The 11,356-nt window shown below is 49.6% G+C and overlaps 3 protein-coding genes across 3 annotated transcripts; all 3 read right to left on the bottom strand.

The window, feature by feature from the left end:
• Window positions 1-1,552: 1,552 nt before the first annotated feature.
• LOC109784229 (uncharacterized) lies at window positions 1,553-2,354 on the bottom strand. Its single transcript, XM_020342824.2, has one exon. The coding sequence runs from the start codon at window positions 2,266-2,268 to the stop codon at window positions 1,744-1,746; it is 525 nt and encodes a 174-aa protein (XP_020198413.1). The 5' UTR covers window positions 2,269-2,354; the 3' UTR covers window positions 1,553-1,743.
• A 3,503-nt stretch (window positions 2,355-5,857) lies between these two features.
• LOC109784230 (uncharacterized) lies at window positions 5,858-6,990 on the bottom strand. The gene has a single exon (XM_020342826.4). The coding sequence runs from the start codon at window positions 6,826-6,828 to the stop codon at window positions 6,310-6,312; it is 519 nt and encodes a 172-aa protein (XP_020198415.1). The 5' UTR covers window positions 6,829-6,990; the 3' UTR covers window positions 5,858-6,309.
• A 3,070-nt stretch (window positions 6,991-10,060) lies between these two features.
• Window positions 10,061-10,800, bottom strand: LOC109784231 (zinc finger protein ZAT7-like). Its single transcript, XM_020342827.2, has one exon. The coding sequence runs from the start codon at window positions 10,710-10,712 to the stop codon at window positions 10,299-10,301; it is 414 nt and encodes a 137-aa protein (XP_020198416.1). The 5' UTR covers window positions 10,713-10,800; the 3' UTR covers window positions 10,061-10,298.
• Between the last annotated feature and the right edge of the window lie 556 nt (window positions 10,801-11,356).

Below are 11,356 nucleotides of genomic sequence, written 5' to 3'. Positions count from 1 at the left end.
ATGTTGGAAGGTGTTATGGTACTGGGAGTTAAGACTATTGGAGATCACCCAAAACAAAGCCTCCTGATGCGCTAAAAAATATTTGGGAGCCTCCCAGTAGCTACTTAGCTGTTAGGTTTTGGGATCCTCCAGAGTTCCCGCAATAATCGTGGTACTATCATTTCCAACGTCATGATTTTATGTTTAGAATATCTACTTCCTGGGGAGTAGTAGAACGCAACATTCATGTTAGAAGCGTCTATATATATATCTTACTTCTTTATATTTAGGACGCCGATAAGTGCCACACGTATGGGCGTTAGGGGGACTGCCCACACATTTTGTATGGTGTATAAAAGGAACAGTCCACACACCCACGTGTGGGCAAAAAAAAATAATGCCCATACACCTCTTTTTTCCCTCCCGATCCCTCTCACACGCGTGCATGTGGGCGAAATAGATAACGCCCACACGCCCCGTACGTCAGGCCTCGTACCTCGTGGTCCCACACGCCCGCGTGATAGTCACCGCGCATCCCGCAGTTGCCATGGTCCATACCCTCGTCCATGTTCGTTTAACTGCAGTTGCCATGTAGCTGAACTTCGGTTGCCATGTCGGACAACTACAGTTGCCATGGTTGCTCAACTGCAGTTGCCATGTATGGTCTGATCTACTGCAGTTGCCATGATTTCAAAACTTTAGGAGTTACCACCCACTAAACACTAGGCAGTTGCCATGTAGCCCTACAAAAAGGCATGGCAAAAAAACATGTTCGGGTAAAAGAGAGAGTTGCCATGTGCTCACAAGCACGCTAGGGCAGTTGCCATGTAAAAGAAAGAGTTGCCATCTGCTTACGTGCACGCTACGGCAGTTGCCATGTACCATGCAAAAACATATGGCAACTCGGGCAAAAAAGAGTTGCCATCTGCTTACAAGCAAAACTAGGGCAGTTTCCATGTACCTGCAGAAACACATGGCAACTGTCAGCTTTGGGTGTCGGCTAGGAGACGGGCGTGTGGGCGAAGTGATAAACACCCAACACCAGCCCCCTCTGCGTGCGTGAAACTAGTGTGTGGGCGAATTGCTAAACGCCCACACACCAGCCCCCCGTGTGGTGAAAAAAAGACGTGTGGGCGACCGGATGAATGCCCACAAACCAGCTTAGTCCTACGTGGCACACAAAAACTGTTAGAACGTACCAAGATTCGTGCAGAATTGGTTGAACGAGAATCCATAGATGTGGCCGAGTTGCCAGACGCCCACACGTGTGGGCGTTAGACTTTTCGTATATTTATCGCATCCTGGCAATACTGTACTCGTATCTCTCTCGATGTTCCAAGGACGTAAACTTACGACAGCTGTTAGGAACAGACAGACCACGAATGGAGCACATGCATGGCGGTCGCGATTTCTAAGTCTCAATCGAATTAATACTCCTGACATCTGACACTGTCAATGGTGAGACGATCTTAAGTTACAAACTGAGGCTCCGTACGGGATTTATCATAAACAATGTCGGTGAACAACAGCATAGTCATAGAACAACAATCTGAGTGCAAGAATGTCAATTGCATTTAGAAGAAATGAATTTCTCTTCATTATGTATGGAGCTGCATTTGTGCATGCAAAAATCTCCAGTCAATCGGTTAAAAAAGGGACCCATCCAATGCAAATATCCAGCAAGAACAAAAACGCTAACCACCAAAATTGTACTCTGTACAAGCCTAAAAGGTCGAACAATGAAACTATCTGATTCTAAAGACTCTAGACGAAGAGCTGGAGCAAGACGGGCGGCCGGTCCGCGGCGGCCTGGTGCCCCGCCTCCTGATCCGACAGAGCGACCCACCGATAGATGGCGCCGCTGAGTGCCATCTCCTCCATCTCCTCCCTGTGCCGGCGCATGTGGCCCCCGAGCGCCTGGGCCGTCTCGAAGCCGAGCCCGCAGATGTGGCAGTCGTGCTGCTTGTCCTCCTGCCGCTTCCGCTCCTTGATCGCCCTGGCGACGCCGACGCCGAGCTCGAGCCCATGGCGGCCCCGGAGGTGGCTGGTCCGGTGCCCGCCCAGCGCCTGGAACGTCTCGAAGGCCCGGCCGCACGTCTTGCACACGAACTCGCCCTCCCCGGACGTGGCCACAGCTCTCCCCCGCCGCGTCCTTTTCCCGGCGGCCGCCGCCGGCGCACTGGCCGAGTCCGCCGAGGTGGTGGTGGACGTCGAGGAATCTGTGCTGAGCGACAGCGCGAGGGACACAAATGGCGCCTCCTCCCTCGCGCGCTTCATGCCCGCTCCCATGGATTTGCTGCTTATCTTAACGATCCGCTGTAATCTGTAACTCGATCGATGTTCTGTTGTGCCGTTGATCTGTGATGAGAACTCGGTGCTAGGAGGAAGAATGGATGGATGCTCTCATGGGCGGCCGCGGTTATATATAGGTTGTGTGGGCAGGAGACGGTGGCGTGCTTGGTGCTTCCGGGGGAGCATACGTGTGTGCCAACTTGGTGGGGGCTGGCTGGCCGTCCTCTGGCGCCTGCGGACGAATCGTCGGAAGCCACCGCGACGTTCGCGACGTGACGGATTGGATCGAGCTCCGTAGGATATTATTATTTTGGCAGATAGCTCGATTGGATATTTTCCGTCGTACGTAGCGCGGTCGACCGGCGGCGAACGTGTGGTGCGGAGTGGCGTCACCTGTCACGCCACGACGCGCGTGGCCGCTGCTTGGCCACGAGGGCGGTGGCCGGAATCCGCAATTAATCCATTAATTTAATCCGGACTCTGGAGTTGGACGGCGGCGCCGGCGTGAGCACACGGGCAGGAAGGGTTTGGAACTTCCTATAGTATTTCCTCCGTCCTAAAATAAGTGTCTCGAGAATAGTACATGGACCACGGCGACGACGTCCATGGACGCCGCTCCCCTTCTTGGAGGCGCCATTCAGGTCTTTGCTCCACCCTCCCCTTCCCCTAGCCTCCCGGGTGAAAACTGGAACTTTGTTGGGCGGCGACGGTGCTCTTGGCGCCGTTTGCTTCTTGAAGTCGTCGCCTTGGATGCATATTGGACTGTGGGCACTGCGGTGTGGTGGTTGTTGGGCGGCGGCGACAGTGGGTCCCTAGTGGCGGCGGCGGCAGCTTTGCAGGTCCGACAGTGTTCGGGTTTTCTTCTGGTGCTCTCTGTGCTCCTGGTGTCAGTTTGGTCCGGCGGCTTCTGGCCAGGAGGGGATCGGGTTCCCCTCCTCCGGTGGCTACAGCAGTGCACGTTGTGAGAGCCGGAGCGTCATTCCTCGGCCTTGGTCCTGCCTCCTCGTTGCTCCTTCCTCCCTGGACACCCTGTTGTCAGACCGGCATCTTTCTCCTCTCCAAAGGATCGTCAGTGGGCAGCGGTGGTGCGGTGTTTCTGGTGAAGTTTCTTAGTCACGTAGGGTGTGCTTTGTTCCTTCTCCTTCGTTGCCTTCTGGTTGCATCCTTCCGTCCATGTTCTAGGGTGAGCAACCCCATATGTCGACGGTTCGGCGCCTTTCGAGCCAGGCGAGGAGGCAGGGGCCTCCTTCGACAGTGGGAACGGATGGTGATGTTGTTCCAGGGCCTTGGTTGTTTGGTGCCAACATATCCTATCCTCGACAGCGGGCGCTTCCCGGAGCCCCATTCCTTCTTCCATGGTGATCCTTGTGTGGACGAGGGCCTCTGCGTGCTTCAGCTTGTGCTTATCATGTGCTACCTTGCTAGTTGTAGTGTGTGAGGTTTTGAGAGCTGCCTACCAGCACCCTTGTATCTTGCCGTGTTTCTGTTTTTGTTCGAGTTTGAACTGCTGTGGTTGTAATCCTGGCCGGTTGATGGCTTTGTTAATTCAAAGCCGGGCTCTTCTTGAGCCTTCGTTTAAAAAAAGAATAGTACAACTTTGTACTAGAGGAAGTATGTGAAAAGATCTTCAATCGCACCAAATCTTTCAGGTGTGTGCTCTAGCACATACGTGCTCCATCCGGTACTGTTAAATTATTTACGTGCTTTGCACATCAGAAAATATATAATAGTAGTAGCAGGGGAAATGCATTCTTGACATTTTATTTTCTTCCATACAAATTATACTAGTCAGGTCCCAACTCTATAGAATCTAGATTGTTCCATTGCTTTTTTTATTGGAGAATCAGTTTCTTGGCATCAAAAGAAGATACTTCTAGAATAATATGAGACAATAGTGGGGATTCAATGAAAAGGCCACGTGGCAGAATCTTGTGTGATGAAAAATTTATACAGCGGATGATATTTGTTTGGATTCGCCGTCTCTCAACCATCGGATGGAGCATACCCAATGGCTGATATTCAAAGTTATTGTGACACTATACAGGGTATAGATATAGGAAAAAAAGGTTAGGTCATCTGTTGTGATATACAGAGTGATGCCAACTATTGTTCGGATCGATCTTTTTTTATAAGGGGGGGGGGGACGGGGGGGGGGGGGGGGGGGGTTACGACCAATCTATTGAGAGAACGGTCATGCTACAGTCAAACTTCACCAGCCGTGATATTTTCACAATAGTATTTGTCAAAGGGAATGAGAATGTAATTGAACTTCCATTCATAACCTTCTTATTATGAAAGAGGACTTTTACGTCTTTTTTATGCATGTTTGCTAGATGTCAGGCAGCTGCAAAATTATTGGCGTACTCATTTTTTTTACTTTGCCAGAGGCACAAACTGGAGGCAACATGACAAGCGTCGACCACGGCAAGGTCTAGCTAGGACCTCGTCGGATATGCGGACGTTGCAGCGACTGACAACGAGCTACAGAGTCCTAGGAGGAGGCGACAAAACAGGTTGATAGGTGCTGATTGGGGGTTGCGGGTGATCATTAGGGTTGTTGCACATCGAGGGGCTTAAAGAGATGGTTGCGCCGACGACAAGTAACGATGGTAGGAAGATGATGCACGGAATCACCTCAACTTACCTCCTGACACACATCATTACCTCAACTTACCTCCTAACACACCTATTGATACCATTACCAAAGCTTAAGCATAGAGCTTTCGCTAACCATCATATTATCATATGAAATCATCACCATTTCCTATTTTTGGATGTGACAAATGGTCTGCAACTACCAACTGGCGACAAACTTAGCACTCCGTACAACTTTTCCAATTTGTACATACATAATCATTTAGTTATCCACAGTCGAAACCTAGCTTTCACCCCCCCCCCCCCCCCCCCCCCCCAAAAAAAAGCACAACTATCGCATACTTTTTGCTCACTCATTTCTCTTTGTTGGATACACTCTGGCTTCCCCGCCGATGATTTTGCGTATTGTTGATTACCATTTCCTCCAACACTTCGAGAGGGCTAGCAACTTCAACTTGGAGATGGTAGCACAAGTAAGGGTGGTAGGTGGATGATTGCATGCATTGTTGAAGTGATGCCACTTGGAAATGGTAGCATGCATGGGCGGAGCTATACTAGGATTGCATGCATTGTCGATGAGCATGAACTTCAACTTCATATTTGTGTCTCTTGTTGTGGTTCAATGATGGGGTCTCGTTAACATCTCAACGTAGATGTTTATCGCATCTTCTCGATTCTCATTTCCTTCTCCACTTGCACAAATGTCGACACTTGTCACTATTATGCTCATATCCCTAGATGTGTCACTCTGTCAGGATGTAGACTCACTGTAGCTGTTTTGGAACAGACAGATCATGGATAAAACACAAGTAGTGGATCACGGTTTTCTAAATCTCAAACCACTACATATTCCGGACACCACTATATTGTCAACGTTTGGGCGATCTTAAATTGTGAAGGTAGAGCTTTATATTGCAGAATTTTACAAATTTAGGCCCCGAATTGGACTTGTGAATTGTGATCATATACAAAATGCCCCCGCAAAAAAATACACAAATGGGGGTGAACAGCAGCATATTCATAGAACAGCAGTCTAAGGACAAGATTATGTCAATCGCATTTAGAGCAAAAGAATTTGTCTTTAGGTATGTATATGTGCACATAAATCCCTAGTCGACCGGTCAAGAAAGTGAACCGATCCAAATCAAAATTCCATGAACGAGAACTCTAACCAGCAATAACGTACTCTATCGAACAATTAGGCTATCTCATTCTGAAGACACAATTAACCTAAACCTAGGGTCTGTTCGGCAACCCGCCAGCTCCTAAAAATACGAGGAGCTGCGGAGTGGAGGGACTACAGCTCCATCCTTTTTAACTACAGCTCCGCCAGCTCCCGGAGCGGAGCGGCGGAGTGGAGGGACTCCGAACAGGACGCTAATGTACCATTCTGAAGATTTGCACAAGTCCTGAATTAGCAAGCAGAGAGGTCGAGCTAGGTAACTAGAGAAACAGCTCGAGCAAGACTGGCGGCCGGTCGGCGGCGTGCTGGTGCCCAGCCTCTTGATCCGACAGCGCGACCCACCGGTCCATGGCGTCGCTGAGTGCCATCTCCTCGCGGTGCCGCCGCATGTGCCCGCCCAGCGCCTGGCCCGTCTCGAAGCCCAGCCCGCAGATGAGGCAGTCGTGCTGCTTTTCCTCCTGCCGCTTCCGCTGCTTGATGGCCCTGGCGACGCCGACGCCGAGCTCCAGCCCATGGCGGCCGCGCAGGTGGCTGGTCCGGTGCCCGCCGAGCGCCTGGAACGTCTCGAAGGCACGCCCGCAAGTCTTGCACACGAACTCCCCCTCCCCGGACGTGGCCACAGCTCTCCCCCGCCGCGCCCTCTTCCTGGGGACCAGCGCCGGCGCACCGGTCGAGCTGTCCGACGTCGTGGTGGACGTCGCCGAGGAGTCTGTCCTGAGCGACAGCGCCAGCGACACAACTGGCTCCTCCTCCCTCGCGCGCTTCATGCCCGCTCCCATGTAGTTGCTGCTCGTCTTCCTGATCTCGCGTGTGGAATTCGATCGATGCTCTGTTGTGCTGTTGGTCTGTGAGAACTCGGTACCAGGAAGAAGAATGGATTGATGCTCTGTTGTGTTGTTGGTCTGCGAGAATGGATTGATGCTCTCATGGTCGGCCGCAGTTATATATAGGTTGTGTGGGCAGGAGGCGGTGGCGTGCGTGGTGCTTCCGGGGGAGCATACGTGTGTGCCAAGTTGGTGGGGGCTGGCCGACCTCTGGCGTCTGTGCACCAATCGTCGGAGGCCACGGCGACGTTCTTTGACGTGACGGATGGGATAGAGCTAGAGCTCGGATATTATATTGTTTTGGCAGATAGCTCGATTGGATATTTTCCTTCGTACGTAGCGCGGGTCGACCGGAGGGGAACGTGTGGTGCGGACCGCGGAGTGGCGTCACCTGGCACGCCAAAAGGCGCGTGGCGGCGCGCCGCTTCTTGCCCGCGTGGGCGGTGGCCGGAATCGCAGATTAATCCATTAATTTAATCCTGACTCCAGAGTTGGACGGCGGCGCCGGCGTGAGCGTGCGGGCAGGAAGGGCGTGGAACGTTCTAGAGTCTGTGGAAAGATCTTTGATCGCGCCAAATCTTTCAGATTTGAGACGTGTGTGGTGTGTGCTCTAGCATACAAAAAAGATACTTATAGAATAATATGAGACGATAGTGGGATTCAATTAAATGGCCACGTGGCGGAATCTTATGAAATGAAAACTTTATACAACAGATGATATTTGTTTGGATTACCGTCTCTCAACCATTCGATGGAGCATATCCAACGTTTGATATTCAAAGTTATTGTGACACTATATAGGGGTATAGATACAGGGAAAAAAAAGGTTAGGTGACATGTCATGACATACAGAGTGATGCTAACTATTGTTCTATCTTTTTTTCTAAGGGAGTTACGACCAATCTATTGAGAACCGTGATGCTAACTATTGTTTTGATCGATATTTTTTTTTCTAAGGGAGTTACGACCAATCTATTGAGAACCGTGATGCTAACTATTGTTTTGATCGATCTTTTTTTCTAAGGGAGTTACGACCAATCTATTAAGAACTGTGACACTACGGTCGAACTTCAACAGCTGTGATATTTTCACAAAAGTATTTGTTAAAGGGAATGCAAATGTAATTGAACTTCCATTGATGACCTTCTTATTATGAAAGAGGACTTTTACGTCTTTTTTATGCATGTTTGCTAGATATAAGGTACCTGTAAAATTATTGGCGTAGTCATTTTTTTTACTTTGCCAGAGGCCCAAGCTGGAGACAACATGACAAGCGTCAACCACGACAAGGTCGAGCTAGGACCTCGCCGGATATGGGGATGCTGCTCCGACCGTCAACAAGCTACAGAGTCCTAGGCGGAGGCAACAAAACATGTTGGTAGGTGCGGATCGGGTGATGCTGGTGATCGTCAGGGTTGTTGCACATCGAGGAGCTTAAAGAGATGGTTGCGGCGATGATAAGTAACGATGGTAGGAGGATGATGCACGGAATCACCTCAACTTACCTCCTGACACACCTCGTTACCTCAACTTACGTCTTAACACACCTATTGATACCATTACCAAAGCCTAAACCATAGAGCTTTAGCTCACCATCATATTATCATATGAAATCATCACCATTCCCTATTTTTCGATGTGACAAATGGTCTGCAACTACCAACTGGCAACAAACTTAGCGCTCCGTACAACTTCTCCAATTTGTACATATAGAATCATTTAGTTATCCACAGTCAAAACCTAGCTCCCCCCCCCCTCTCCAAATCACAACTATCACATACTCTTTGCTCACTCATTTTCTCTTTGTTGGATACACTCTGTCTTCCCCGCCGATGATTTAGCGTATTGTGGATTATCATCTCCACCAACACTTCGAGAGGCTAGCAACTTCAACTTGGAGATGGTAGCACAAGTAACAGTCGTAGGTGGATGATTGCATGCATTGTTGAAGTGATGCCACTTGGAAATGGTAGCACGCATGGGCGGAGCTACACTAGGATTGCATGCATTGTCGATGAGCATGAACATTAACTTCATATTTGTGTCTCTGGTGGTGGTTCAGTGATGGGGTCTCGTTAACGTCTCAACAAGAAGATAAATAAGTGTCCCACCGATCAGAAGCAGTAATGAAAATAGATGCATTGTATATACTCCCATACAAAACTATAGGGATGAAGCCAACCCATCCACCTCCATCCATGCTTGTGTTCTCACTTCTATTATGTCTATTGTACCGAGGATTCCAGGCGATTTTTGCCTTATCCACACGCGATTTCCTTCCCCACACGACTAACTGTTGAGCCCTATAGAGGATTTTTAACTCATGTATGAATACGTGATCATTTCTTTTGTAGATATGTCATTCCTACAAATACATGCAATTTATCAACACTAGACAAAAACCTTGATCAAAATGTGTAGCTCATGAGCCACACCGATCGACGGCCTATGTGACTTTTAATCTCCCTCCACAAATGAGTATATCAAATACGTTTCAAAACTTGTTGGTTGTGGTGAGTGCACGACATAAGACCCAAATCTAGGTGGGGATACACAATTTATGTGGACTTGTTTTATTATTGCCATAATTTTGTTTTAAATTAGTTTTTGACTTTTTACATGTTGTTCAAAAGCCTACACATTTGATCATGTTTGTACTCACCTCATCAAATGAAGGCCCATGAGTTTCATGCCTTTGGCGCAGCCACTTGGAGAAGGTGTACAAGTGAACAGCCATTATTTTGGCGGAACTATACTAGGATTTGGATGTACAAGTGAACAATCATTATTTTGGCAAACATTTTGAATGGCACATATATAATTCACGTATATAGGACAATGCACATCAAATGAATGAGGAAATATGCGTAAAACTAGGATTTTTAGGTGACTCTGTACACCCATTCTTGAGCTGCTGGCTCCGCCACTAGGAGGGATTTTTCTTTGGGTACAGCCACTTGACAAGGGAGCTTCGGTACTTATAGTCATCACTAGGTGGTCTACGGATCTAGGTGTAGTTTTTATTATTTTGGGTGTTCGTTGTACTGCCATGACTGCAAATGAATAAATCGAAAGTTTTCACGCAAAAAAAAATGGTAGCAAGGGATTTGTTCAACGATAGAGTGAAAGACCCTCTTTGGAAAAAAAAACACATGGAATTGATCGACTCAACTCGTAGGCGGCTCAGTTAGAACAGAATAACGAACAAATCAATGTAACATATATGTAGTCTCTGTAATCAACGAACGAACAAGTCCTAAATATGTACATAATCATAAAAATGAGAGAATGAAACAAGGATCAACACCTACTAGTGTGCAGCAAATGTACAAATCCAATCGCGCACACAGAAGAACCAGTAAACCTGCACTGGGTGCCTACCTATATCGAACCAGCTATAGAGAAACCAATGAAACGCTAGCTAGCTAGACGAAGAGCTGGAGCAGAACCGGCGGTGCCTGGGCCGTGGTGGCGGCCCCGTGCTCGCGGTGCCGGCGCATATGTCCCCCGAGCGCCTGCCCCATCTCAAACTCTAGCCCGCAGACGTGGCACTTGTGCGCCTGCTTCTGGTCCGCGGTCTTCTTGGTCGCCGGCTGATCGGTCCCGGCAGCGAGGCCGAGCGCGAGCCCGTTGCGGCCGCGGAGGTGGCTGGTCCGGTGCCCGCCCAGCGCCTGGAACGACGGGAACGAGCGGCCGCACGTCTTGCACACGAACTCGCCTTCCGCGCCGCCGCGGCGCATCTTCTTGCTGTGGTCGGCCACGGCGCCAAGGGACAGCGAGAGGGAGAGGGACGAGGAAGCACCGGCCTCATCTCTGTACTGCCGCATCGACGAAACCATCTGCAGCTAGTCGGATATGAGCTCGATCAACAAAAGTATGTCCGAAACGATGGAGGAGATTAGAGTTGGAATGGATTCAGTGACTCGGGCGAGCTCGGAATTTGTTGTGGATGTGGTTCGGTTCATGCCTTTTATAGTGCTAGTGGCGGGGACTGGCCCTGGTTCGTCACGTGTACACCACGTTTGGCTTGACGACTTGGATCCCGTCGCGATCGCCGGCGACCCGGCTTGCTCCCTAGTTACCAGTAGAACCATGTGTTCTGCTCGCGTCAGTTCAGAGTAATTGCTTAGCCTGCTTCCTTGGTATCCTAGGAGGTACGCGGTTACGGTTACGAGCGGGTGGACGGAAGGGCCCGCGAAATGGGACGGAAGCTAAATTAGCTAGCTCACGGTGTGTGCTGTGGGATCCGGACAACCCTGAAGTCCCGTTGCCGTTGGACCCAATGCAAAACATCAGTGTTCGTTGGGTATTTGCTGTTGCACCGGTGAACGTTCTTTTGACTGGAACCGATTTGACGGGCCACTCGACGATGAGTCTTGCGCGAGAAGAACGAGAAACCGCGGATGACTCCGCACTTCTTTTTCTTTGCCGGGACGATTCCACATTTCCCATTTTGGCTCTAGCTCCTGTTCTCTTCTCTCGT

This window comes from Aegilops tauschii, chromosome 5, assembly GCF_002575655.3.
Source record: "Aegilops tauschii subsp. strangulata cultivar AL8/78 chromosome 5, Aet v6.0, whole genome shotgun sequence".
NCBI lineage: Eukaryota > Viridiplantae > Streptophyta > Magnoliopsida > Poales > Poaceae > Aegilops > Aegilops tauschii.
Note: the sequence above shows the minus strand (reverse complement) of the source record. Positions and strands in the feature narration are given on the sequence as shown.

Coding starts and splice junctions, on each gene's coding strand:
- LOC109784229 (XM_020342824.2), bottom strand. CDS start 2,268: ATGGGAGCGGGCATGAAGCGCGCGAGGGAGGAGGCGCCATTTGTGTCC.
- LOC109784230 (XM_020342826.4), bottom strand. CDS start 6,828: ATGGGAGCGGGCATGAAGCGCGCGAGGGAGGAGGAGCCAGTTGTGTCG.
- LOC109784231 (XM_020342827.2), bottom strand. CDS start 10,712: ATGGTTTCGTCGATGCGGCAGTACAGAGATGAGGCCGGTGCTTCCTCG.